The sequence below is a fragment of the Glycine max genome, chromosome 18 (assembly GCF_000004515.6).
Source record: "Glycine max cultivar Williams 82 chromosome 18, Glycine_max_v4.0, whole genome shotgun sequence".
Classification (NCBI taxonomy): domain Eukaryota; kingdom Viridiplantae; phylum Streptophyta; class Magnoliopsida; order Fabales; family Fabaceae; genus Glycine; species Glycine max.
Genome location: NC_038254.2, coordinates 56,380,003 through 56,407,285, shown reverse-complemented (window position 1 = coordinate 56,407,285; position 27,283 = coordinate 56,380,003). Strand labels below are relative to the sequence as shown.

At 33.8% G+C, this 27,283-nt stretch overlaps 4 protein-coding genes across 8 annotated transcripts; 1 reads left to right on the top strand and 3 right to left on the bottom strand.

The window, feature by feature from the left end:
* Positions 1-52: 52 nt before the first annotated feature.
* LOC100803601 (protein CROWDED NUCLEI 1) lies at positions 53-6,659 on the top strand. The gene is made up of 8 exons (XM_003552589.5): positions 53-555; positions 1,937-2,146; positions 2,320-2,573; positions 2,665-2,935; positions 3,026-3,109; positions 3,447-5,578; positions 5,696-5,864; positions 6,095-6,659. The coding sequence occupies exons 1-8, from the start codon at positions 349-351 to the stop codon at positions 6,341-6,343; spliced, it is 3,576 nt and encodes a 1,191-aa protein (XP_003552637.1). The 5' UTR covers positions 53-348; the 3' UTR covers positions 6,344-6,659.
* A 941-nt stretch (positions 6,660-7,600) lies between these two features.
* On the bottom strand, positions 7,601-12,955 carry LOC121174050 (putative disease resistance protein At4g19050). Its single transcript, XM_041012214.1, has 2 exons — positions 12,691-12,955; positions 7,601-12,056 (listed from the first exon to the last, which is right to left on the bottom strand). The coding sequence occupies exon 2, from the start codon at positions 10,530-10,532 to the stop codon at positions 9,429-9,431; it is 1,104 nt and encodes a 367-aa protein (XP_040868148.1). The 5' UTR covers positions 10,533-12,056; positions 12,691-12,955; the 3' UTR covers positions 7,601-9,428.
* LOC102664399 (probable disease resistance protein At4g27220) lies at positions 10,583-11,631 on the bottom strand. Its single transcript, XM_014770729.1, has 3 exons — positions 11,340-11,631; positions 10,762-11,246; positions 10,583-10,672 (listed from the first exon to the last, which is right to left on the bottom strand). The coding sequence occupies exons 1-3, from the start codon at positions 11,629-11,631 to the stop codon at positions 10,583-10,585; spliced, it is 867 nt and encodes a 288-aa protein (XP_014626215.1).
* A 1,523-nt stretch (positions 12,956-14,478) lies between the features above and the next one.
* LOC102664262 (probable disease resistance protein At4g27220) lies at positions 14,479-25,026 on the bottom strand. 5 transcript variants are annotated; one of them, XM_014770766.3, is made up of 6 exons: positions 24,962-25,026; positions 24,162-24,233; positions 23,657-23,947; positions 18,365-19,174; positions 17,954-18,034; positions 14,479-17,290 (listed from the first exon to the last, which is right to left on the bottom strand). In XM_014770766.3, the coding sequence occupies exons 3-6, from the start codon at positions 23,934-23,936 to the stop codon at positions 14,682-14,684; spliced, it is 3,780 nt and encodes a 1,259-aa protein (XP_014626252.1). In that variant the 5' UTR covers positions 23,937-23,947; positions 24,162-24,233; positions 24,962-25,026; the 3' UTR covers positions 14,479-14,681. The 5 variants fall into 5 exon arrangements, with proteins under 5 accessions (XP_014626252.1, XP_040868144.1, XP_014626253.1 ...); XM_041012210.1 differs by lacking the exon at positions 24,162-24,233 and adding an exon at positions 24,854-24,868 and having other exon boundaries at positions 23,657-23,946; positions 24,962-24,973; XM_014770767.2 differs by lacking the exon at positions 24,962-25,026 and adding an exon at positions 24,854-24,932.
* Positions 25,027-27,283: the final 2,257 nt, after the last annotated feature.

Sequence of the window (27,283 nt, the reverse complement as noted above, 5' to 3'; positions counted from 1 at the left end):
TCCACCACGCTCCCGACATTATTAAAACCATTAAAATAAAAACAAGGAACGTGAGCGATCCGCGCAAAAAGCACAAAAGAAGAGAGAGACAGAGAGAAAGAGAACCGTTTGAGAATTTTAGAGACGTTATCGGATTTCAAATCCACAATTCGCCGGAATTTGGGAACCGCGGTTGCGTCCGGAGCCTCGGTTAGTAGTTAGTTAGGGTTTCTTTTTTCTCTTTCTTCTCTTCCATTCGGTTTCAAATTTTCGCGATTAGCGATGGAGGAACGAGGCTGAGGCCGAATTTCAAGGTTCTGGTTTCGTCGTCGCTGTGGAGTGAAGAATTCTGTGCTGCTGCTGGTGGTGATGTTTACGCCGCAGAGGGTTTGGTCGGGCTGGTCCCTGACTTCGAACAGGAGCGGGGTTCGGGGCGGAACCGGGTCGGGTTCCGATTTGGGTCCGAATTCGGGAGATGGAGCGAGCACGAAGGGAAAAGGTGTCGCGCTTGTTGAGAATGGTGGGAACTTGGATCGCGAAGTTTTGGTTGAGAGGGTTTCCAGCCTCGAGAAAGAGGTTGGTTAGTTAATTATTGTAGTTTTTTTTGGTTTTAATTTTAAGCGATTCGTTGTCGTTTTGCTGTTATACTGTGACGTAGGCGTGTGGATTAATTTAATTTTTTTTTGTGGTGTTTCAAGTTTTGATAGCTTTTGGTTTTGATTTGAATTTCTTGGGTTTGTAGTACTACGGTGGAAATTGAGCTATTGCTACGGAAGTGTTTTTTCTAAAAGGATTTTGAATTATGGGATATATTCTGGGTTGGTCATTTGTTAAATTTGGGAAATATCTTCTTTTTTTTTTTGGTTTTTGTATATTTGGTTTGGGCACTGAAAATTGAAGCTTGATTCTGGGGTGGTATAGCTTGTTATGTTTTGTTTCACAGGATGAGGTTTGAAGATAGTAATTACTGGGGATTTAGTTTCCGCTTTTTAATTCCGTCCTCTCCCTTTCTAGTCTTGTGATGATTCACATCAGAAGTTGGCGGTAAAGCTAAATGTGGTATTTTGTCTTTGGATCTGGCTGTTTTTTTAGATTGAGGACTGCTAGAATTTTCAACAATTAAATTTCAAATTTACGTTTAATTTGGACTATTTGAACTGGCTCATTTGGATTCTCTCAAATGCTTGACCCCAACCTAGACTCTTGAAGTGTCTATTTACTATGAATTCAATGAGATTGGGGATTTCGTTGTATTATAATTTTTTTTGTTCTTGGCTTTGTCGTATCATCATTTTTATTGTTCTGTCATGGAAGGAAGGGAATATTTGGCATTATTGTAAATAATTTTATTTTTGATAGAGTATCTGGAGACTTTCATGATTGAGAATTAATGTGTTTGTTTGTGTGAATATGGCTGTAAAAGTAAATAGAAAAGAGATGCATTTCAATCTTCATGTTCTATTTTATTGAAGTTTATAATTGAGCAGCAATATTGTATGCATTGTTTATGTTGACCTATCATTAAAACTAGGGTCAGACTTGTAGGTTAGGTATAAACAGTAAGTTTTAGCTTATATGTTGTTTGAGTCAGTGCACTTTTATTTCAAAAGAAATTATCTCACAATTTTGGTAGTTCCAGGTGTTATTCTTTCATTTTCATTCACCCAGGGTTCTCCATTTCTCTAAATTTTTTACTGTGATGAATACTGATTGGCTTTAGGATGACTACGGGATGTTAAGAGGGATCTTAAAATGAAAATAAAATATATAGAAGGGGAGCTTAGTGAATAAGGACAATCATATGCTACTTATCTTTCTTTTCATTAATATTGGGCTTTTTACCAATGAAACACAGGAGGACACTAGATAAGCAAGTTTTCTTGTCCAACTTTAACAGTTTTATTATTTTTCCAATTATATTTTGTGGTTTGACCTGATTATAAGTTTTGTGGGCCAGCTTTATGAGTACCAATTCAATATGGGACTGCTCTTGATTGAGAAAAAAGAGTGGAATTCTAAGTATACTGAACTAAGTCAAGATTTAGTAGAAGTGAAGGATGCTCTAGATCGAGAAAAAGCTGCTCATTTAATTGCTCTATCCGAGGCAGAGAAGCGAGAAGAGAATCTGAGGAAGGCCTTGGGTGTTGAGAAAGAGTGTGTGCTTGATGTAAGTTTTTTGACATACTTGTTTACATATGAATCGACTTCTTCCTTAAATAAAAATGCACGACTCTTGTATGAATTCTTATTTATGGACAGTTTATTTCTGTATACTTCTATTGTCTTAACATTGAAATATGGTTATTTCTTACTGATACTTGGAAATTTATGCATCAACAGCTTGAGAAGGCTCTGCGAGAAATGCGGTCAGAGCATGCCAAAATTAAATTTACAGCGGACTCAAAGTTGGCTGAAGCAAATGCTTTAGTAGCTAGCATCGAAGAGAAGTCTTTAGAAGTAGAAGCCAAATTACGTTCTGCTGATGCCAAATTTGCAGAAATCAGCAGAAAGAGTTCAGAGTTTGATAGGAAATCACTAGACCTTGAGTCTCAAGAATCTGCACTTCGAAGGGATCGATTATCCTTCATTGCAGAGTACTCTTCTTTGTCTTTTTAGTTTAAATATCTTCTGTTCTCTTTTTAATTTAAATATTTCTTGTGGCTAATTAATTCTGATTTGTGGCAGGCAAGAAGCACATGAGAGTACATTGTCTAAGCAGAGAGAGGACTTGCGGGAATGGGAAAAGAAACTACAGGAGGGTGAAGAGAGGCTGGCCAAGGGTCAAAGAATTATCAACGAAAGAGAGCAAAGGGCTAATGAGAATGACAGACTATGCAGACAGAAAGAAAAGGACCTTGAAGAGGCACAGAAGAAGATTGATGCAACTAATGTAACACTGAGAAATAAAGAAGATGATGTGAACAATAGGTTTGCGAATATTACTCTAAAAGAGAAGGTACATTTTTGTTTGTGTTTGCAATATTGCTTATCTTTATTTTTGTTTATCTGGTGTAATGTATTAATTGGTCCATATCCTCTTATACAGGAATATGATTCTCTGAGAATAAACTTGGATATCAAAGAGAAGGAGTTATCTGCATGGGAGGAAAAGCTCAATGCTAGAGAAAAAGTATGTTCTTATACCTATTTCTTTCCTTATTATTTATTCTTGGAAATTTTGAAGATGGTGGTCAATGGTCCTATTTAATTTGCTGAATTTTATTGATTTATTTTTTTCCATTACTGTTTAGCAACTTGGTCCTATGTAAGTTGCTGAAATTTTATTCAATTGTCAATGGTCCTATGTAAGTTGCTGGAATTTTGTTGAATTCTTGGAATATTGGTATTAAATTTTCAGACTGATTATAAAATGAGTGTGTTGTGAGCATTTTTGTTATTGAATGGTATGTGCCCATACTCTTCTCCATTTTCTTTCTTCTGCTGAATTCAGATTGGACACTTTGCAGGTTGAGATGCAGAAACTTCTTGATGAACAAAATACTATTCTTGATGTGAAGAAGCAGGAGTTTGAGGTGGAATTGGATGAGAAAAGAAAATCCTTTGAAGATGGATTGAAGAATAAATTGGTGGAAGTGGAAAAGAAGGAGGCTGAAATCACTCACGCGGAGGAGAAAGTTGTGAAACGGGAACAAGCCTTGGGAAAGAAAGCAGAGAAGCTTAAAGAGAAAGAAATAGAGTATGAACAAAAAGTCAAAGCTTTGAAGGAAAAGGAGAAGTTAATTAAATCTGAGGAAAAAAGTTTGGAAACTGAGAAAAGGAAAATAGAAAGTGAGAGAGAGGAATTGCTCACACATAAGGCTGAAGTTGAGAAAATAAGAGCTAACAATGAAGAAGAGTTGTTGAGGATAAATGAAGAGATTGATCGACTTAAAGTGACTGAGGAGGAGAGGTCTGAATATCTGCGCTTGCAGTCTCAATTGAAGCATGAAGTTGATCAGTACAGACACCAGAAAGAGCTACTTCTGAAGGAAGCTGAAGACTTAAGGCAACAGAAAGAGACTTTTGAAAGAGAATGGGATGAGCTAGATCTGAAGAGAACAGATGTTGAGAAAGAGCTGAAAAGTGTGGTTCAACAGAAAGAAGAACTATTAAAACTACAACAATATGAAGAAGAAAAGTTAAAGAATGAGAAGCAGGACACACAGGCGTATGTGCAAAGGGAGTTAGAAACTCTTAAGTTGGCTAAAGAGTCATTTGCTGCAGAAATGGAGTTGGAGAAGTCAAGCCTAGCTGAAAAAGCTCTAAGTGAGAGAAACCAAATGCTTCTGGATTTTGAGCTGCAGAAAAAGGAACTTGAAGCTGATATGCATAATCAGTTAGAGCAGAAGGAAAAAGATTTGATAGAGAGAAAGAAGTTATTTGAGGAAAAAAGAGAGAGTGAATTAAACAATATTAACTTCTTGAGAGAAGTAGCTAATAGAGAAATGGATGAAATGAAGCTTCAAAGAAGCAAGTCAGAGAAGGAGAAACAAGAAGCTGATGAGAATAAAAAGCATCTTGAAAGGCAAAGGATGGAAATGCAAGAGGACATAGATGTACTTGTTGACCTCAACAGGAAGCTGAAAAATCAGCGGGAAGAATTTATTGTGGAAAGACGACGCTTTATTGAGTTTGTTGAGAAACTTCGGAGTTGCCAGAACTGTGGGGAAATGATCTCTGAATTTGTGCTTTCTGATTTACAATCCTCTGTTGACATTGAGAACTTAGAAGTGCCTTCTCATCCAAAATTAGCAGCTGATATTGTACAGGGAGTTTCTAACGAAAATTTAGCTTCTTCAAGGCAAAATACTGGAGTGTCTCCTGCAACTGATCCTAAGTCACCTGTTTCTGGTGGCACTGTCTCTTGGCTACGTAAATGCACCTCTAAGATTTTTAAAATCTCCCCAATTAGGAAGATTGAATCTGAAGATTCTGGTACTTTAAGAGATGTTGTGACTTTGTCTGTTGAGAAAACTAATGTGGAAGATTCACCAGGAAGAATTCCTGATGCTGAAAATGAAGCAGAGTTGTCATTTGCTGTTGTAAATGATTCTTTTGATGTTCAGAGGGTACAATCTGGCAATGATATCGTCGAGGTTGAAGCTGACCATGAACCTTCAGTTGAAAACCTGAACAATGTTGACAGTAAGGCACCAGAAGATTTGCAGGCTCCTGATTCAAAGGTTGGGCAGCAGAAATCCCGCAAGGGAGGGGGAAGACCCAGAGTAAAGCGTACGCACACTGTGAAAGCTGTCATCAAAGAGGCCAGGGGTATACTTGGGGAATCTGCTGAAGCATTACCTGGGGAATCTGTGGATGATCATGAGAATGAGTTTCCAAATGGAAATGCTGAGGATTCTGCCAATGTGAATTCTGAAAGTCAGAAACCATCCAATAGAAGAATACCAGCGAATGTCAGGAAGCGAAACCGGGTTCAAACATCATCTCAAATGACTGTAAGTGGGCATGGTGGCGATGCCAGTGAAGGACATTCTGATAGTCTAATTCCAGGACAGCGCAAGAGAAGGCGACAGAAGGCTGCTGCTCCCCCCGCACAAACTGCTGGTGAATCAAGATATAATTTGAGACGACCCAAAATGTTAGTACTCTGATTTAGAACCATAATTTCCATTTTATTATTGAATATGATAGCTGCTAAATGTTTTTTTTTTGCTATTTGTGCACTTACTCATGGATGTGCACTGAATTTTTATAGTGGAGCAACAACTTCATCTGTTAGAGCTATGTCTGGTGGTGGCAAAGAAAGTCAGGGAGAGGTTGATCGTGTAAAAGATACAGGAGAGGGGATTGTTGACTCAAAAACTTCTCATTCACATTCGGTGGGCATTACTAATGAGAATGGTGGAAGCATACATCTTGAGCAGGTAAGCTTGGTGTAGCTTTTAAATAATGCAGATAGTTTAAGTTCTATACCTTGCCCCTTATAAAACCCCTCTGTGTATGTGTTTCTTATGAATCACTGAGTTATTGAAAATTGGTATTTTGATAGTAGGATCCGGATCTTGACAAGCTTTGAATTTCAGTTTAATGATTTTTCCCCTCCTGGTGATCGGTATGAAGCTAATCTTAAATCGCTTGTCATTATTTGTTTCAGTCTCTGAAAGGTGCGGAGACAAGGGACGGTTATGGTGGTGATACCATCGGGACCTTTGTCAACAATATGGCCTTGAGTGAGGAGGTGAACGGAACAGCAGATGATGTGGAGGAGAATGATGCTGAGTATAGGAGTGAATCCCATGGGGAAGATGCTGCTGGTGGAGTTGAGAATGAGGATGACGAAGATTACCTGCAACCCGGTGAAGCTTCAATAGGGAAGAAGCTTTGGAATTTTTTTACAACATAACACCACAAGCTTCTTGATAATGAAGCTGTGTCTTGACCTCATCAACTTTAGGGATGATGTCGGAAGTTTATCTTGTATTAACAATTGGAAGTAGATCTCTAAATTATAACCACGAGGGGTAGTACTTAGGAGAGGTGATTGAATTTCTCTAGTTTTTTTTTTCTTGTACGTTTTCATGGATGTTTGGATGGAACCTCTGGTATTTGTTGATAGTTTTAGGCATTCTCGATAGTGTAGCTAAAGTTTAGATATTGGATTTTAGCTACCTCCCCTTGGAAATTGATTGAATCCAAATGTTTGTATCTCTTCTGCTAAATGTGATTGTTTGAATTTAATGAGGGTGCTTGTGTATCCCGTTGTGTGAACTACTACGGGTGGCAATTTGGGTTTGCGAGTTGAGCGTGTCAAGGAGTGGGTAATTCCAACTGAGCACACTAATTATTTTAAGAAAATATATAATTGTCCTTCATAAAATTTGGATTATCATGGCTTTTGATGCTCATATATAGTTATAACATAATACAGAGTTACGCAGATTCATGATACAAAATTACAAATGGTGCGGCTGACATTGATTAGAGAAGTGCTAGGTAACACAAGTAAGGCCTGTAACTTTATTATTTCTTTTGTATATGACTGAGTTCTTGTAACTGAAATTTTCTTTTTTCATAATTGAGTGCAACAGTTGAGGACACGCCAATATTTGTCGCCGGCTTTGCAAACCTCTCATTGGAGACTATAGGATTTTTTGTTCATGTTTGTTCTAATAAGAACTTCTTTGCATTGGAAAACAATGGTCGCATTGATTGGAATTGGAGCTCACCACAAAAACAACAAATGCATTGTTAGTTGTTACGGCTGGGCTACGGTGCATGAAGGTCATGGGAAGATGCACTAAGTAGAAAGGGTGTAGATAGCACTATTAGCAGATGAATGAGAGAAAAGAAAGAATTTATGGAAAGAAAAGCTGACAAATTAGAGCAGAACCAAGGATTACAAAAGGGTGCACTAAACTAAATTTATACATGTCTTTTCCAATTAACTCTAAGTGGATGCTTTATTAGGTGAAAGTATCCCTTGCTATGACTCTTCCCCAAGTGTACTAAACTAAATTATGTATAAAAGGTTCTCTCAAATTTATACGTGTCATACTTGTTTGTGTTTCAAAAAGAGAAGATAAAGCTTAATTTGTTATTGTGTACGTAGCAGGCACAGTTGCCCTTGAATTAGGCACTCAGGGTTGAAACATTTCAATATTTATAGACTTGTTCTGTACAGTGGTATATGGAATTAGCAGTATTTGCAATTCTGTAGTGGCCCAAGACTTAGTAAGACGGGTTGGATGTTATTGTGTCATTGTCAAACGAGATACACTCAAAGAATTTCAGAAAATAAGATTTCTTACAAAGTGCAGGATTTTTGTAATGTAGTTTGATGCAGGGTGTATTGTTGTTGCTGTTATAAAGGTACCAGAGGTACCGAAAGAAAGTAAAAGAAAGAAACCCCTGGTTATGCACTATTTATCGCCTATATGCAGCAATAAAAAAAACTAACCAGAGATAGTGAGCCATGCAAAAAGACCAAGGCATGTGCTCGAGAAGCTACAAAAAAGCACCGCACCAATGTGTAGCATCCCCACATGATCTAAAGACTATAAAATTTATGTCCCCAACCCACCTTCTAATTTCTCTTTGAAACTGTCTAGAACTATACTTATCTATCACCCAGTGTTTGCAGTTACAAATAGAAATATACAATATATGAAAGGGAAAAAGCAAGTACTACATGCAGCAATTTAAGTTGCATTTCCACGTACCCACCTAGTGCTCCCAACAAGCATAGTTCTGGCTGAGCTTGCCACGTGAAGAAAATAATATCTTGTATTAACCTTTGAAGATCAAATTCCTCCTGCCTAAAAACACAAGTATTTCTCATCTTCCAAATATTCCACACTATTGCCCCCCCAACAGAGTTCTAAGATCAAATTCCAATGCATAAAGCGGATTCTGGAAAAACAGAACACTCACTCAGCCACACCTGGTTGGAACAAGTACAGTGCAAGAGAACATGTTCCATTGTCTCTTCGTGAGGGTGGCAAAAAGGACATACAGTGAGTTTAGTTGTAACCCCCCTTCTTTGCAAGTTCTGTCTTGTTGGAAGCCTTTGATGTAAGCAGCTGGACCTTCGGCGGAACATGCATCCTCCAAATATTAGAAAAGCTTGACGTAGGTTTGCTTTCATCTTGACAAGCAAGTTTAATTAACTGAATAACAGTCAGTATTTTCATGTAACCAAAGCCATCCATCCTCACGGTTATTTTGCAACACCAGTACCACCTGATCATGTTTTCCTTGTAATTCCACTCTCAAAGTTTCCTCCCATGCAAATAATGATCTCCTCATCCCCAAGCACCACTTCCAAATACCATTGTCTCGTGTAACTACACTACTAATGCAGGGCGTATTGTGAAACTAATCTTAAACTCGTTTGATCCTATGTATAGTAGTGAATAATGTGCAGAGCTAGGATAGGGAAAAATTCACTTATGTGGTTATTCATGTCCCATTGGTAAATATTTCTCCGGTGATTATTTCTCTCGATTCCAGAGCACACCTCCTGCTGTCAAACATGATACAGTGAAAGAAAGGTATAGAATCATCATGTCTTTTTCCCCATCTAATATTCAAGAAAGGTAGTTATACTGCAAGCTTTTATTTTATAATTTAATATCTTCCAAAATGAGTCAATGTTTTGATAATTGAATATATATTCCAAAATAAGATTCTTCTGTTGCTATGATGGAGATGTTCATTATGTCCAACGAAAAATGCTAATGTGAAGGATAAAGAAATGATAGAGCATATATAAACCTTTTCAAATTCATTCTTCCCCAAACCCATTATGATTGGTAGTCTGGTACAAATAAAAGTCAGTATACTTTTTCAAAAGGTAAATTATAATTTTATTTTGGGTGTACAAGAAGTATGAAATTAAATAAGCCACATGATTAGTACCAGAATCAATCATACACGACGTATTCTATGGAGCTCTTCTATATTGGGACAGTCACGGATTTTCAATATATTCAGATGCACAGACTAAAATTCCTTTGCACAAATTGTGGTAGAAACCCCAATTCCAAAGTGTTCAACTTGGGAAGTGTAATGGTGAAACTATCATCATCACCACCGCTGTAACTCACTGCAAATATCTCCTTCATTGACTGGCAGTTCCATACGGATATAAACTCCAGGTTTCGAAGTTGTGGCACTAACTCTGTTGTCAGCAACATCTCTATTGCATGGCATTCGTGGATAGAAAACCTCTGGAGTTGAGAAAACACCCCGCTCAAAGACAAAGATTGTGTTAAATCAACAATATGCTCCTTGCAGATGGCAGTTAAACTTTCCAAGAAATCAAGTTCCAAAGATTTGAGACTTTGGATATTAGTGCATAAGGAAAAACATAAACAGAACAAGCTCTTCAAATTTGTGCAATTATGAATGTAAATATCCTCCAATGAAAGAGAACCATTAGATGACAGAGCAGCACATAAGCATTCCCATTGATTATTGTGACCTACACATAATTCCGCAAGGTCTGTTGGCAGTAAATAGGGCAATTCATCACAATCTCCAAACCATACCCTTCGAAGCTTGAATTTAACATAAATAGAATCCTCACAAAAACCAGGCGTGGCAGTCTTAAATTTTCCAAAATAGATAATATAGGTTTGAGGTCCATAACCAGTGTCCTGAATTTCTTGCACATAACGGTTGTAGTTATCCTGATCGAGAAAGCTTCCTGCAAAACATTCAAGCTTAGTCATCCCTTTTACATCTTCTACTTTTATACCTGACCAACTGCGGAGATCCAGATATTGCATATTGCTCAAACCGGCCAGTACACGTCCTGCTATCAATTTCACCGTTGAATTCTCATTCTGCAACAGATCAAGCCATTTCAAGTTTATTAGATTTTGCAAGCCTTCCGGTACTCGGAGGATCGAATCACATCGTGAAATGTCCAATCTGGACAATGCTTGTAGATCTCCCAGTGGAGGTATATATTCCAATTGACGACATTCACGGAGCACTAAAGAAGTAAGAGACCTCAACTTAGACAGCGACTTTGGCAAAGATGTTAACCCATAATTTTCAGATAGATCAAGTAGTGTTAGAGCATTCATGTGTCTGAAAAAACACTAGGGAATATGACGGATAAAATTATGAGATAAAATCAAGGTGGACAATGAGGTGATGTGCCCTCTGGGATTTCTTCTATCTCGTTACCTGCCAAAGAAACTACCTCTAAATCAACTGTCCATTCCTGCATGAGAGGTAAATCACTCAACATTTCATGACATTTTACCATGTAAGTGTGACTCTGGTTCATGATATGGCATCCATGTTCCTCACCAGACCATGCATTCGTAAAACCTCAATTTCATCGAACAATAAAGAATGGTCCATGAGTTTATCCACTATGACATGCCCCTCATCAAATATTTCCTCCAAACTCCTCTTTCCATTTAACAACCCACTCTGGACAAGCATCATAACCAACTCCTCTTGTCTAATGCTAGGTAACAGTGCACAGAATAAGAAACAGTTTTGCATGACCTTTTCAATTAAATTGTCATAGCTACGTTTTAGTACGGTTAGGACTTCTTCCTTCATCTCTTCTCCCATTTCTGATTTCTCAAGATTATTCAATGCATGTCTCCACCGACGGATGTCATTTTCCCCTTTCATGGTCCGAGCCATCACACTGATTCCAAGTGGTAAACCATTGCATTTCATCACAACAGATCTTGCAATCTCAAGTAGATGAGGGGGAAGTGTTGCAGGCGTTCCACGGTGTCCAAGTTTTAGCAAAAATAACTCCCAAGCTTCTTCTTCTTCTTCAAAGGGGAATATTTTTATTATATTATTTGGTAGACAATCCATCTGTAGACACACATGTCTCAAACGAGTTGTGATAATCAATTTAATGCCATTCACTTTAAGAGGAATCCCCACATTTTGCAGATCAATATATTTCCAAACATCATCCAAAATAATTACTGTTTTTTCTCTTGTCTCCAAAGCCAATGACAAAATTGTTGCTCTAGTTCTCTCATCATCTCTGTTAAGTTTAACCCCTATTGTTTCCGCAATGTCATGTTGCAACTTGAAAATGCTGAAATCATGGGAAACATTGATCCAGAAGACATGCTTGAAAGTTCCCTTTCTATTAATCTCATTCTCCATGTAAGTTGCTAGGAATGTTTTCCCCACTCCGCCCATTCCATGTATGCCAATAACAAAAACTTGGTCATTCTTTAGAAATTTCCACATCCTCTTTATGTTTTTCTCAAAATATTTACCAACAAATTCATTTGAGAGCACCAGAGGCTTCTGTTCCTTATGACTTTGCACTTCTTCAATCAGTTACCTTATTTCCAATCCATAAAGATCAGTCAACCCAAACTGTAGTTCTTGTAAGTCATTAATGACAATAGCTCTCCTTTTCAGTTCTTGTACTTTATTTAACCAAATATCAACTTGCCTCTTGCGCTTCCTGCCCCGAGACTCCAGCCATTGTAATTGTTCCGTAACTTCTCCTTCCTCGCAAGTTAGATCAGAAACCAATTGATTTAAGTTACTAATCTCACTTTCCAGAACACTATTAACATTGTTGCTTCCATTCACAACGTACATCGATGCCCAACCTGTTTAACACCATTAATTCATATTTCATCAGTCTCTATTGGTGTTAACCATAAAACAACACAACTCTTAATATTTGATGCACATATTGGTATAATGACGGCAGTGAGGCAATTCAGCACGCATTATTCCCATCCTACTAATATTAAATATTCGATGCCAATGAACCCACGTAATAGTTTCAGAAATGAAATTGTAATCAAATTAAGTAAAAGTAATATTTGGGTATATAAGGTTGGTTCAATGGCCGGAAAAGGATGAAGGGAGAAGAGAAGGGAAAGAGGTCATGAGTTTGAATCTTCTCATTGATGCTTTTAACAAAATTAACAAACTAATATTTGTCGATAAAAAAAGTAAAATTGTTTAAATTTTCATACATATTAAATTGCTGCCTTACAGGTTGAGTGCATCCAAGTAAATTAATGAAATGAAATCAGTATTAGTAATATTAGTGAGAATCAATTCACGGGCACAAACAACCACCTTGAGCATCAGGACAACAAGTAGGGAAAGAAGTACAGATACAAATTAATCACAATTTCTAAACTTTGAAAAAAAATCAGCAATAGAGGGTAAAGTTATGTAAGATTAGTTTTTTTTTTTCTTCTTCCAGTGAGAGTGACAAAGTAGTTGTACCTTGTAATGGAGTCATAGCATTTATAGCTTCTTACGAATGATTTGAACCGTATATGATATTGTTCTGAACATGATCATGATCAATGGAGGAGCATATACGAACACCTTTTCCTTTTATTCGATCCACATGTGCTTTAATTCTTGAAACACCTCCTTTAAACATGAGTCCACACTGCTTGCACTTCAATGTACCGTTTTCTTCTTTTGTAACTAAATTCCAGTAGTGCTCATCCTTAGGCCTACCCATGATTATTATATTTCCTGAACTGAACACAGACAATGATATTTAAACAATATTTATGCACATAGTACACTATGTGTGAGTGTGACTCTATTAATCATGCAGTATATTTTTTCCTACAGAGAGATTATATATATATATATTAGGAACAGGAGAGACCATGTCTTTTGTGCTCCTTTTAATAAGATAGGATATGGTTAACACTCCGTTAACACTACAGAAAGAAAGTACACCTATGCGTATAACTGTAGCTTAATAATCATTAAAAGTATTTAGCAAAAAATAACAATAATTTGAATAATTTGCAAAACGCGTAAACATGGCTATTGTATGTATAAGTCTTCACTGCATAAGACAGTGTTCATGAGATGAATTAAGCAAGTTCAGAATAAAGGCAAATTTCAAAATTATAGGGGCTAAATCTTGGTCTAAAATAGACAATGTTATTGCCAAATAATAAAAACTATAGGGGTTAAATATTGTTGCTAAAAGAAAATTAGATCAAGATAAATTTTCATAAATGATTAATCCCTTCTAGGAATTTAATTAGCAAATTCCTTAACACTGCAGCTGTCTAGGAATGAAAATTTTCTCAAAACTTACGGCTCAATCTTTTAAGTAACAAAGGAATGAATGCCTCTCAAAGAATTAATAAGTGTAAGCCTTCAAAAGTTGTTTTCCCACAAAAGGCAGGAGTTTTCTAATATAGCTTGATGAATGGTATAGTGAAACTAGTCTAAAACTCGTTTGATCCTATGTATAGTAGAGAATAATGTGCGGAGCTAGGGTGAATTGGCTTTAATTTACTTTTTTTTTAATTGATGGAATTTTACCCCTCTTGTCAAACATGATACAACATTTTGATGAACACTGGCACAGCCATAAAAATAGATTAGAGAGATATAGGATCATCAAGTCTTTTTTCCCTTCTAATATTAAAGAAAGGTAGTTATACTGCAAGGTTTTATTTTGTATACTACGTTTGGAATTCTGGTTACCTCTAGTTTTTGGTGAATATTTACTCTAACCAAGATTTTTGTAACTTATAATATTAAAGTTTACCTAGTTCTAGCTGCATATGATATCAAGTATGAAGTATCAATTCTTGGTTTTGGAAATTTTCAGCTATATGTATCAGTCAGCAGCGCTTTATAGATCAGAGGCTAGCACCTAGATGCTCTCAATCATGGAACGGAAATGTTAGCCTATAAATAGGTAATGGTAAAGTGAGTAAATTAACGAGAGAATGGGTCAATGTTATGATAATTAAAATATATATTTCTAGTAGGCAATGAAAGATCTATAGTATTATTTCTGCTGTTATGATGGAGATGCTGAGTTTTGTGCATCAAAAAATGCTAATGTCACTCAATGAAGGATAAAGAGATGACAGAGAATATATATATATATAACATTGTTGTCGAATAAGAGCAGTGGAGACCGGAGAGGGAGGTGTTGGATACTTGTCAAACCCTCCTCCACTATATGAAGTATTCCCAACGTGTCAACCATGCATGAATTTTTCAAAAGGCTGCATAACACTTTGGTTGATATTAATTTCTATTTGTTTTTCATTTCAAAGAATGGTCATCTATTTGTCAAGACAACATTTTTTTTATCCGAAATTGCAATGCCCAGAAATACATTCTCCCCCGAACCGATTATGATTTTGTTTTGTCTTTACAATAATTATGAATACAAAGACTAGGTGACATAAAATAAGTACCATAATCTGAATCAACAGAATCAATCATACACGACCAATTCTGGGTTTTTCATGATTGGGACAATCGTCGATTCCCAATATATCCAAAGAGTTACAGAGTAAAATTCCTTTGCACACTGTCTTTAATTCTGGTAACCGGTATAGTTGCAATTTGGTTAAATTGGGAAGTGCAATGTTGTCGGAACTATCTCCTGCAAATATCTCCTTTATTGATTTGCAGTACGATACCGATATAGACTCCAGGTTTTGAAGTTGTGCCACTAACCCTGCCGTCAGCAACTTCTCTATTTGATCGCATCGGATGATACTCAATTCCTTGAGATGAGAAAACACCTCACTCCGAGATAAAGATTGTGTTAAACCAGCAACATCTTCCTTGCAGATGACACTTAAACTATCCAAATTATCAAGTTTCAAAGATTTGAGGTTTTGGATATTAGTGCATAAGGGACAAGATACACAGAATAAACTCTTCAATTTTGTGCAGTCTCGAATGTTAATGTCCTTTAAAGATAGAGAACCATTAGATGACAGAGCAGCACATAAGCATTCCCATTGATCATTGCCAATTACAAGTAATTCCGCAAGGTCTCTTGGCAGTAAATAGGGTAATTCATCGCAATCTCCAAAATATACCCTTGGACGCTTGAGGTCCATAACCAGTGTCCTGAATCCAAGTGGGAAATCATCAAATTTTCCAAAATAGATAAAATAGGTTTGAGGTCCATAACCAGTGTCCTGAATTTCTTGCACATAACGGTTGTAGTTATCCTGATCGAGAAAGCTTCCTGCAAAACATTCAAGCTTAGTCATCCCTTTTACATCTTCTACTATTATACCAGACCAACCGCGGAGATCCAGATATTGCATATTGCTCAAACCGGGCAGTGCGCATCCGAGTAACAATGATAAATACAAATCGCGGGAAAGATTAAGGCATTGCAACTTTTTTAGATTTTGCAAGCCTTCCGGTACCCTGAGGAGCGAATCACAACCTGAAATGTCCAATCTTGACAATGCATGTAGATCTCCCAGTGGAGGTATATATTCCAATTGACGACATTCACGGAGCACTAAAGAAGTAAGAGACCTCAACTTAGACAGAGACTTTGGCAAAGATGTTAACTCATAATTATATGATAAATCAAGTAGTGTTAGAGCATTCATGTGTCTGAAAAAACACTTGGGAATATGACTGATGGAATTACGAGATAAGATGAAGGTGGACAAGCGAGGACAATTAGGTGATGTGCCCTCTGCTATTTCTTCTATCTCATTACCCGCCAAAGAAACGGCCTCCAGATCAGCTGTCCATTCCCGCATCTGAGGTATCTTTGTCAAATTTTCATGACATTTTATCATGTAAGTGTGATTCTCGTTCAAGATATTGCACGCCATCTTCCTCACCAGACCATTCATTCGTAACCTCCAACCACCTAACAACAAAGAATGGTTAATGAGTTTATCCACTATGACACGTGCCTCATCAAATATTTCCTCCAAACTCCCCTTTCCATTTAACAACCCACTCTCAAAAACCATCATAACCCATTGCTCTTGGCTAATATCATTAGGAAACAGTGCAGACTGTAAGAAACATTTTTGGATGTCCTTTTCAATTAAATTGTCATAGCTACGTTTTAGTACGCTTAAGACCTCTTCTCCCATTTCCAATCTGTCAAGTTTATTCAATGCATGTCTCCACCAATGGATCTCATCTTTCCCTTTCATGGTTCGAGCCATCACACTGATTCCAAGTGGTAAACCATAACATTTCATTACAACAGATCTTGCAATCTCTAGTACATGAGGGGGAAGTCTTGCAGGTGTTCCACGGTGTCCAAGTTTTAGCAAAAATAACTCCCAAGCTTCTTCTTCTTCAAAGGGGAATATTGTTATTATATTATTTGGTAGGCAATCCATCTGTAGACACACATGTTTCAAACGAGTTGTGATAATCAATTTAATGCCATTAAGAGGAATCCCCACCTTTTGCAGATCAATATAATCCCAAACATCATCCAAAATAAGCAGTGTTTTTTCTCTTTTCTCCAACTCTGACGTCAAAATTGTTGCTCTAGTCATCTCATCTCCGTAAAGCTTAACCTGTATTGTTTCTGCAATGTCATGTTGCAATTTGAAAGTGGTGAAATCATCGGAAACAGTGACCCAGAAGACATCCTTGAAAGTCCCCTTTCTTTTAATCTCATTCTTGATATGAGTTGCCATGAATGTTTTTCCAACTCCCCCCATTCCATCTATGCCAATAATGAAGACTTCCTCATCCTCCAGAAGATCCCACATCTCCTTCACATTTTCATCTCGCGACACCCAAGGATTCTCTTCCAATAAATCATCATACTCATCATCCAATTCAGAAGGCTTGGGGAATTCATTAGTCGACCCAGACTGATGCAGTGAGTTTTTCACATCAATGGCTCTTTTTTTCAGGTCCTTTAGTTCATCCAACCAATCGTCATGTTGTCTCTCGCGCTTATTGCCCTGGAACTCCCGCCACTGTAAGCGTTTATCAAAGTAGTCTTCTTCCCATGCTAGATCGGATAGCAACCTATTTATAGTCAAAGCATCATCGCCATTGCTACCTCCGTTCACAGCATGATCTTCTACATCACCTGTTTCATTGTTTTGGTTATGCTACATTCTTAAATTTTTTCTGTTGCTCCTTCACTGTAGAATAACACAACTCTCTCGTGTGTTTTAATAATGAGTCTTTAGACAGAAAATTCTATTTTTAAATTGATTTACAATATATTATACGTCAAAATAATTTATTTAGAAATATATTAAATTAAAAGAATTTCAAACTCACACATAACAAAAAGAATTATTTTACCCAAATAAAGAATATATTTAAAAACTGAAAGGAATTAATTTAACTGAAATAATTAATTTTTCATGTGTTTTAACTTTTTTTAATGAAGGTGAAATCTAAGTAAAAAAAAATGTAACCAATCATATATATATATATATATATATATAAGTGCTTTATAGCACCAATATATATTGGAATGTAATAAATTTACTTTTTCATGTCACGCTAACGGTAAGAAATAAAAATTGAACTTAGTTTAATATTCAAAGGAATGTTAAGCACGAACAACTTTCTTGTGTGAAATGATAAAACTGATTATTGAGAATTAAAAAAAAATCTATATGTGTTGTATCACCTAAATTAAAAAATAAAAGGCACATCCGTGTGAAGAAGAAAAAGAGCATAATGGAATTGGTGAGGGTTAGATTTAAGAACATATTGGAATGGCAACTAGAATGCGTACCTCCTAATAAAGCTGACAATTGTGTATTGTTTTGAGGGTTAACTGAACCACCAACAATCATTTTGTTGTCTCCTTCAGCCGCTTCAATGCAACAAAAGATATAGACAAAACAAAATATAGTCACCATTTTCAAATTTCAACAAAAATCAAGAAAAAATATGTCAAATAGTAACATACTAATACTATTAATACTAACTTAATATCTTAAAGATGATAGGGTACTTATAATAATGCTAACAATTAAGGAAAGTTTGATAGGGCAAATCTTTCTCTCTCACACACAAACTATAAAATTGAGGATTTTAAAATAAAAACCAAACTTTGTTATATCACCTAAGAAATAAAAAAACACAAGTGTAAAGAGCAGGAAATGAACACAACTAATGAATTGGTAAGTAAACAGATTCATACCTATTAATAGTTTATGTATATGAGATCTTTTCAGAGAAGCATCTGGTGGAGGGAACCAATAACTGAACTTGCTTATCAGGGAACGGTTAAAGTTGATTGGAGCTTGTTCCAGAAAACGTTCCACATAGTGGAGCAAAAAGATGCCACAATCGTATGCATTTTGTTGCTGAGGCAGCTCAAGTGGCACGAATGGAAGATCTAAAAATATAGAAGAAACATCATCCCTCACATTGTTGTGCCTCTCTTTCCATTCTTCACATAGATAACTTTGGAAAACATTGTGGAGATCTTGATGAATTCCTTTTCGGGAATCCATGTGCAAGATGCAAGCTTCTTTGGGAGATCCCTTAGTTTCTTCATCTCTGTAGCATGTCATGACTTCAGCAGGGTGACAAATGACAATCAAACTCCAGTGAAGACTATAATTTATGGGAATGAAGATATAATTCTTTTCAAAAAGGTTCACTTTTCTTGTCAATTTGCTTACACGCTGAAATGCTGCTTTACCATCAGAAGCAATTGATGGATTATCTGTGCTTAAATCAACAAGCTTAGGAAAGAAAAAGCAATTGAAAAAGTGAAACCTGTCCTGTTTATCAGTTGGGAGTTTATTTATCAAATACTTTATATAAAAGTCAATGATATTATCATTAAGGCATTTCTGAGGCTGTAAAAGCTCAATATCGCTCTTTCTGATACAAACAGCATCAGGGTCCCCCTTTGGATAAAAAAACGCCTTTTCTATGTCATTGCTTTCAAATGCAGCCGGATCATGCTCCAGTATCTGGTCTCCCAAATTATTTTCATCTTCTGAGGGATTGAAGTTGAAGTAGAAGTCAAAGAAAATGTTAGACTTGATTTTTTTTTTTTTAGGGAAGAAAGAAATAAAACATAAGGAACTATTGCCTAACATAAGTAACACTGCACCTAAAGAATCTTGAATTTAGGCATCTTGTTATAAAATAACTTTTAAATAAATTACTATGAATGTTATTTTTTTTAAAATATGAATATTATATTAAACCTTAAAACAAACTTACATTGTATAAATATGATAGATTTGAATATTATAAAACATGATCTCTAAATTTCCACCTTGATTTTAGGCTTTAAATAATAATAATTTTATTTTCATAAATTATATATAAGTATTATGTAACATTCTATTTTTCGTAAAATAAACTAAAAAAATTATTTAAAAATAAATAGAGTTTTATAAAAAATAATGGATTTTTATAATTAATTAAATAAGAATAAATAATTTTATTAATTAAAATAATGGGTTGAATGAAAATAAAAAAAAATATTTATTCATTTGATAGGAAGTAAAATAGAATTCTTGTTTATAAAATAATAATAAAAAGGCTAAATAATAGGCTAAAAATACCCTAATTATAAATAGACATATTAGGTTCCCCCCTCTTTTTCCTTTCAAATTCATTTTCACTCCCCCCTCTCCCAAAATTCTACCTTGCATCTGAACATGTTGCAGTACAATTATAATCCCATACTTGTTAATTGTGGAATTATTGTCAAATTTTAACACCTAATTCTGAACTCATATTTTCACATCCACGCCATTGAGATTTTTGAAATAATACATGTAGTGAGAGAAATTTTTCTCCCATGCAACTTTCATTTTTTCGCATACATCCAAACATGTTCTAATAAAATTATGATCTTGGATGCTTTAACCATTGGATCATCGTTAAATTTGATCACTAGTTTTTAAATTCAATATCTCACATCTTCACGGTTGGAATTTCAAAAATAATATTTGTAAAGGAAGAAATTCCCATCGCACACAAACAATGCAATAAACGAATTAATCCCTTCTCCTTCTCTCTAACATTTAGAAATCATAGCAGAGCAACCAAAGAAAAAATTTGGAGAATATTAGGAAACTATTATCACTGCTAGAGTACACATGTGAGCTCTCTTAGAGGTAAGGGATGAGTTAATCACAATTAGGGTTAGAATGAACATGTGTAGGGATCCTTAGATGATTAAATTTGAGTTTGTTTTGAGATGTTTATTGAATTATATTTCTTCCTTTACTATTATAATTATGATCTCCTTGTGTTTGACGGACCAATTGATGTCTAAATATGAATTGGTTGATAAAATTGAGTGTTCTTAATATTTTCATGTTTTTGGCCTATGATTTTAATTCCTTGATTTTAATATGATTATGTGAAATTATTTGAGGGATTTTACTCTCCATCTCGTGAGAAGTATTTTTGTATAAATTGTTTGTATTTTGGATAAAATTTACTAGATTAACTTGATAAATTGTTATTTGAGATCATGAAATTGTGATGAATTGTGAGATACATGTGCATTAAGATATTATATGTATTGAGTTGAGTTATGAACTGTGCAGTCACACAATTGTAAGATCATTTAAAGGCGATGAATTTTTACGCGATGAGTATTGTAATGAGATCGACTGTGGGAATCCGACGAGCTGAATCACTTTGAGGAACATGTTAAAATGATTTTGAAAATAATTGAGTAATTGTGTGTATTGCATACTTCATAGGTAAAGTCTATGCTTGTGCCATGTATATATTAATATTGTGTGATGTGTATATGATTCATGAGGTCTAATAACATGTTGCTTTGGGATTATAAGATTGTGATTGAGATTGAGTGTATGTGATAAATTGAGTATGTATTGAATTGTAATATACATATATATTGAGATGTTGTGTATTGAGGTGTGAAATATGAACTATACAATCACATGATTGTAAGACCCTTTAAGGGTGATGAGTTAATGCACAACGAGTATTATGATGAAAACCACTCTGGGAACCCAATGACTTTAATCACAAGCGCGACGAGATAAAATTATTTTGAGAATAATTGAGGATTCATGTGTTTTATAAAGTTCATAGATATAGTTTGTATGCTGAAATGTTTTCTGAGTTGGACCTGAACCAGGAGGGGGAAGCCCTGGCGGACTCTACAAAGTCTAGGTCTTGGGGGTAAATACATTCGATTTAAGTGTTCTTTAAGCTTGTACCGATCTCACATGATTGGAGCATTATCACAAAACAATGTAATCTTGACTAGTCTCCTATGATTTTATCTAATGAAAGTGGCGTAACTTACCAATGTGTGATCTGTTTTGTCATGTATTTTTAGGCGTTCGACAAGATTTTTGATTGACATGATATCATATTGAAGTTTTATATATATTTTGTCACATATATTTCGTTTGAAGTTTTATGTTCACTTCGAGAATAACTATAAAATCTTAAGCCTTCATTTTCAGATAGTTTTCAGACGCTTTGTTTTTCATTTTCTCAGTTCGCAACTAGTAAAGAATAAAGAATACGAGACAAATATGCAATGATATTTTTGCAGCTTTGTTTGTATCTCTAAATTGGTTCCTCATCAGGATCGATAACAATTCAACATTCCAATGTATCTCATATTAGGGTAAGATAATTAAATTATATAAGGATCAGATTATTAAATTTAAATCATATAATTAAACATAATTAAAATACTATGTAAAATTTTTAATTTAAATCTTGATCCTTCGTATATATGATTACACATTTGAGACTTGATATTTTTTCATCAAAGACACAATTAACTTATTATAACTAGTAATCCTGGGAAATCCATTCATCAATAGCTAGAAAACATACAACTATACATGCATGCACATACTGACATACATATATACAGTTAACACAAGTGCCATTATTATGTTTAATACATAATTACCTATGACAAAAGTATTAGCTATTAGGCATGCTTGTCGCCATATTTCATTAAAAAAATCATTTAATATTAATTTTACCAATTATTTTAATTCTACACTATTAAGTTTAATTTTTCAATAAATATTTAATCTTTTAAAACAATATATAATTTTAAAGTTAGCACTCAAAAATAAGATTCCCCAAATAGATAATTTTTTCCTTTAATATAAACTAAGAAAAAAAAATTACTACTCATGTTCCTAAGCATAATTAAGATTCTCTTAACTACGATAAATGTTAAATAATCTCTTTAGGCCACTAGTTAAAGAAATAGTTAAAGAAATAAAAGTAAAAAGTTTTCTATTGAGATGGTAAAAATCATTTAGTTGCAAATTTTAATGAGCTCACATATATTTTTCGATAAAACCTTTTTGTTTTTAATTTCTTAACCTAGGGCAATCATTAGCAAACTTCTTAATAAAGATATTTAATTTAGTTAATAATATTAAACTTAACAATTAATATCATTCATCCAAAATTATTCTAAAAATTATTGACACTCAACATCTCACTTTTTCTTCTTAATTACTCTAAAATTTAGAGTTTCAAAAAGACTCCAGCCATTGTAATTGCCCCTTGATTTTGTCTTCTTCCCTGAATTTGTGTACCTGATCTTTATTTTTGTTTTATTTTAGTATCGGACAAAAATGATTTAAAAAATGACATCTATTGTAAAAATGACATAATTGTCTAGTCAAGAATTTTAAAATGATCTATATTGGATGATGTGACTGTTTATTAATTACGTCACTGGTTAACAGTTTATTGATAATAAATAATTAAATTGAATATAAAAATATGTGAAGTATTAAAAATAAAAAGAAATGATTTAAAAGCAAGATTAAAATCACCTGTATTAACAAAACTATGTATGTTGTATATCACCTGCATAAAAAAAAATTGCCTACCTAATACATTAAAAAGTAAAGCAGGTGTTTAAAGAATGAAAAGAAGACACTAGAATGTGTTCCTCCTAATAAAGTTGTTGATTATGTACTGTTAATTTAACCATCAACAATCTATCACTCCCCTAGAATCAGTAGGTAATATTAGTAACTGACTTCTTCTCATGCTAGCTTATTTTGAAGGTCCTTGTGAGGATTGTTTTGTTGTCATTATATGGTACTTCTCATACCTCTTTTTATTATATATATTATCTTTTTCTGTTAAAAATAATTGTTTTATTGTCCTTTTCAATCAAATGAAATTATACATTAAATAAAAATGAAAAATTAAACACTATATAAATAAAAAGATTTATAAACATAAACTTAAACTTTAAGGTTTAAGATTTTTCAACATTCAAGGCAACAACAAGAGATATAGATAACAAAAAATGCAGTCACCATTTATAAACTTTAACAAAATCAAGAAAAAATGTAAAATATTGAACATTTAAATAGAATAAAAAAAATGTCAAAATTTATCTTTGAAGTATAAGAAAGCATTATATAAAAAGTAAAGTGGCAACTGCCATTGCTATCTCAAAAATGTTAAGCATATTATTACTTACCTTGTAATTGATTCAATATATTTAGAGCTTCTTGTGGACTGGTGGAGGAACCGGAAGCAAGAATGATGTGACCTCCTAAGTTGCCACGGTATTTGGGGCATTTTCTAATATTGTTTCCTTTGCCAGTAATATGCTCTTCAATCCTTGTAGCACCTCCACCAAATTTCTCTTTACAATGGTTGCACTTCCACGTATCTTTTCCTAGTTGTTCAGCTTCATTCCAGTATTTACTTTTCGGGCGACCCCCCCTTTTCCTTTTACTACTACTAGCCTGATCCATGATTTATTTCCCTAGAACACAAAGTAAGTTTAATATGTGCTTATCTTTAAACTTAAAAGCATAGGTTATTAAAATACACGGTTGGTGTTTCTATTTTTTCCAATTCATAATTTTGATATCCTTTCAAAAAGTGACATGTTAAAATTACGAACAGAAACTTATCCAAAAAAATCATTGCACAAAACCAAATCAATCACAAAATCTTTCTGATAAAAATTTACCCACCTAACTATGTTTTGGTTGCTTCCAAAGTTTACTTCACAGCCAAAGTAGGGAAATCAAATTTGCTGTAAAATCCTGAATCACATTAAACCTTCAACCATTAATAATAATGGAAGAAAAAAATAGTTATTGAAAAAACAATTTACCGTCAAAATTTTTTTATTGAATTGACTGAGTAGAATATGTGAATTATTATAAATTAATATTGTCTTTTGATCCTTACAAATAAAAAAACTATTTTCCTATCTTGAATTCCTGAGTGAAGAAAAAAATGACAACGGAACATAATGATTAAATGATGAAATATTACTATTTTTACTCTTATTTTTATCTATACAAGTATTTATTACATTTAATGCACACAAGTTAAATAAATTAATTCACAAACATCAATGTTTAAATTAAATTTTTAAAAATCAAAAACTTTTTTTACAGGAAAAACTAAAAAAAATTAGAAAACAAGATTAGGAGTTAATTAGATTAAGTTACATCTAAACAGTTAAAAGTGTTTAAGCAACCATTCACAACACCCATTAATCTTGATTTCCAAGCTACCGAATATCCACAATTATCAAATGCAAAACTAGATAAATAAAGTAAAAATATATATAATAAGTGAAAGAAAATCTAAGGATAAACATTTGGTAGGGTGAATCATGAATCAAATTTCATTACAAAACCAAAAAGGGAATTACCGAATGATGCCTTTCCTTGTAGTTGTAAAAACAGAAAGTTTTGTGAATAAATTTGAGGAGTGATTTGAGAACTAAAAAGAAACAGAGAGATTAGGTCTGGAAGCTCACCTCGTCTTTAAGTCTTAAGTCTTAACCTTACCTTTGGGGAATGGCTTGTCGCTCTTATACAGGCTGCTGCCGTACAGTAACACGTTATTTACAAATTACAATGACTTTGACTTTGCAAGATACACGGTTTCTTCCAAATTTGGGATTTCATTTAATAATTGGTTATATTGCTGTAGATATTATAAGTGGGCAAATGCTAAGGAATGTTATAAGAGCATGCATATTTTATTTCATGTAGTGGGATTCCTTTTGCTATCAGGTTATTTAATATTTGGGTAGTTGTTTTTACTCAAATAAAATATGATGTAACCTTATACGGGCGGATTGGAGAGAACATAGTTTATTTAAAGACTTTTGTAAACTATAGGCTAGGTGTTCCTTTTATATATATATATATATATATATTGCTATCAGGTTATTTAATATTTTGGTAGTTGCTTTTACTCAAATAAAACATGATGCAGCCTTATACGGGGACGAGACGGATTGGATGAAGACATAGTTTATTTAAAGGCTTTTGTAAACTGCTGGCTAGGGTTTTCTATATATATATATATATATATATATATATATATATTTTCTTTGCCAATAAAAAAATGCTAAAAGTATTGCTTAAGAAACTTAAAATAAAAATATTTTTATTAAGAGATGAAAAATTATACTATTTTTCTTGGGAGATAAAAAATGATGTTGCCTATAAGTTTTTTTTTACAATCTCTTATAATTTACATCATAAATATTTTTTAATTCTTTAACCAATAAATACCTAAGGACAATAGTCAGCAACACCGATCTAGTAAGTATAGTAATTATTTGTGGGGTACAAACTACATAGTGTGGTTTGAGACTTTTTTTTTTTGTTTTTTCGATTCGAAAGCATAATATGTAATTTTGTTAAATGTAGATATTATAGTTGTTTTAATTTGACCCATCGGATTATGGTAATAAATTCATAAAATTGTGGGGGTACAAATTAAAGTTTGTTGTGGGTCTTTTTTCTTTATTTTATTCGAAAACAAAATCTGTAATTTTGTTATATAGTTATAGATATTATAGGTTATTTAATTAGACTCGGTGTTTTTTTATGGAAAATACATTTATGATATATCATTCAGAATCAAAGATGGAATACAAGAAGGGAACAAGGTAAAAGACATAGTTACAAGTATAAAATGGTCAAAGCCCTAATAAAAAAATGCGCTACATTTTGCTAGAAGAACATGCAAGCAAGATATGCCAGTAGAAACATGATTGGTGTAGTCAACAACCATCTTACAATGCCTTTCGAAAATAACCTTTTGATAAGCCAAGTGAGATACCCATTGAATATTGCTTGTAATAAAGCCATGCTCTCCGCTTCAGCTGGTGATGGAATGCCTTTGAACAAATATGTTTTTGCCTTCAGAACATGCTCGTCTCGGATGCATATGCCAACACCAAAACAGTTTTCTTCTTTAGATATAGCCGCGTCCATACGTTGCATTTCATGTAATCACAGCTTTCTGGTGGCAGCTTCAGGAAAATGCCACAATATGTCCTGATGTTAAGTTTTATGTAATGATTTGATTATTAAGTTAGAATATTTAAGAAATAATTTGATATTAAATATATTTTCAGATGATTAATTTGATATTAATTTATAATGTTTAAATATTAATTTGAAAATAACAGGTTATAACTGTTACATATTTTACATTTAGAGACTAATTAATTATAAATTTTATCGTTGAAAGTTACCATTTATCCTTATTTCTATAATATTTGTATATCTTTATTATTTTTCAGAAAGTATAAATGGTGTATATAGTTAACGCTTTACTAAGAGAATTATTCGGAAAATGAAAAACTAAGAGAATCATTGCTTCATAGAATTAGTCGATTATTTATTTTATAAAAGCATGTTAGTTCTTTTTTGATTTTTTACTTCTCATTTTTTAATATTTTTTTTTTGTTTTTTATTTGGTTTCATTGCACTTCAAGTCGTTGTATAGTCTCAATATGTAATTTTGGTCCTTTTTTGAAGAAAAAAATGCCTATTTAATCCTCTAGTTATAAAAATTAATCAATTTTGATCATGCTGTCATGCTATTATTGACCATTAATTTATCAAGAAAATATAGCTTAATTAATTGAGTAAAATATGTGAATTATTATAAATTATTTTTATATATTTCATAGATAGATAAAAAAAATTGATCATTAATTTTAAATCTTAACTTTAACACATAAAATTGACTATAATGTAACATTTTGATACTAATATGCACTGTTTACATATTGACGTAGAGATCTTATGTGACAGGATATGTGGTTTAGAAAATG

Coding starts and splice junctions, on each gene's coding strand:
- LOC102664262 (XM_014770766.3), bottom strand. CDS start 23,936: ATGGATCAGGCTAGTAGTAGTAAAAGGAAAAGGGGGGGTCGCCCGAAA. Junction 19,175..23,656: donor TATATTGAATCAATTACAAG/GTAAGTAATAAT, acceptor TCAATCCCTCAG/AAGATGAAAATAATTTGGGA. Junction 18,035..18,364: donor TATACATAAACTATTAATAG/GTATGAATCTGT, acceptor GTTGCATTGAAG/CGGCTGAAGGAGACAACAAA.
- LOC100803601 (XM_003552589.5), top strand. CDS start 349: ATGTTTACGCCGCAGAGGGTTTGGTCGGGCTGGTCCCTGACTTCGAAC. Junction 2,936..3,025: donor ATATTACTCTAAAAGAGAAG/GTACATTTTTGT, acceptor CCTCTTATACAG/GAATATGATTCTCTGAGAAT. Junction 5,865..6,094: donor GAAGCATACATCTTGAGCAG/GTAAGCTTGGTG, acceptor TATTTGTTTCAG/TCTCTGAAAGGTGCGGAGAC.
- LOC102664399 (XM_014770729.1), bottom strand. CDS start 11,631: ATGGGCGGAGTGGGGAAAACATTCCTAGCAACTTACATGGAGAATGAG. Junction 11,247..11,339: donor GATTCCTCTTAAAGTGAATG/GCATTAAATTGA, acceptor TCCCCTTTGAAG/AAGAAGAAGAAGCTTGGGAG. Junction 10,673..10,761: donor TTTTACGAATGCATGGTCTG/GTGAGGAACATG, acceptor CCTCTCATGCAG/GAATGGACAGTTGATTTAGA.
- LOC121174050 (XM_041012214.1), bottom strand. CDS start 10,532: ATGAATGCTCTAACACTACTTGATCTATCTGAAAATTATGGGTTAACA.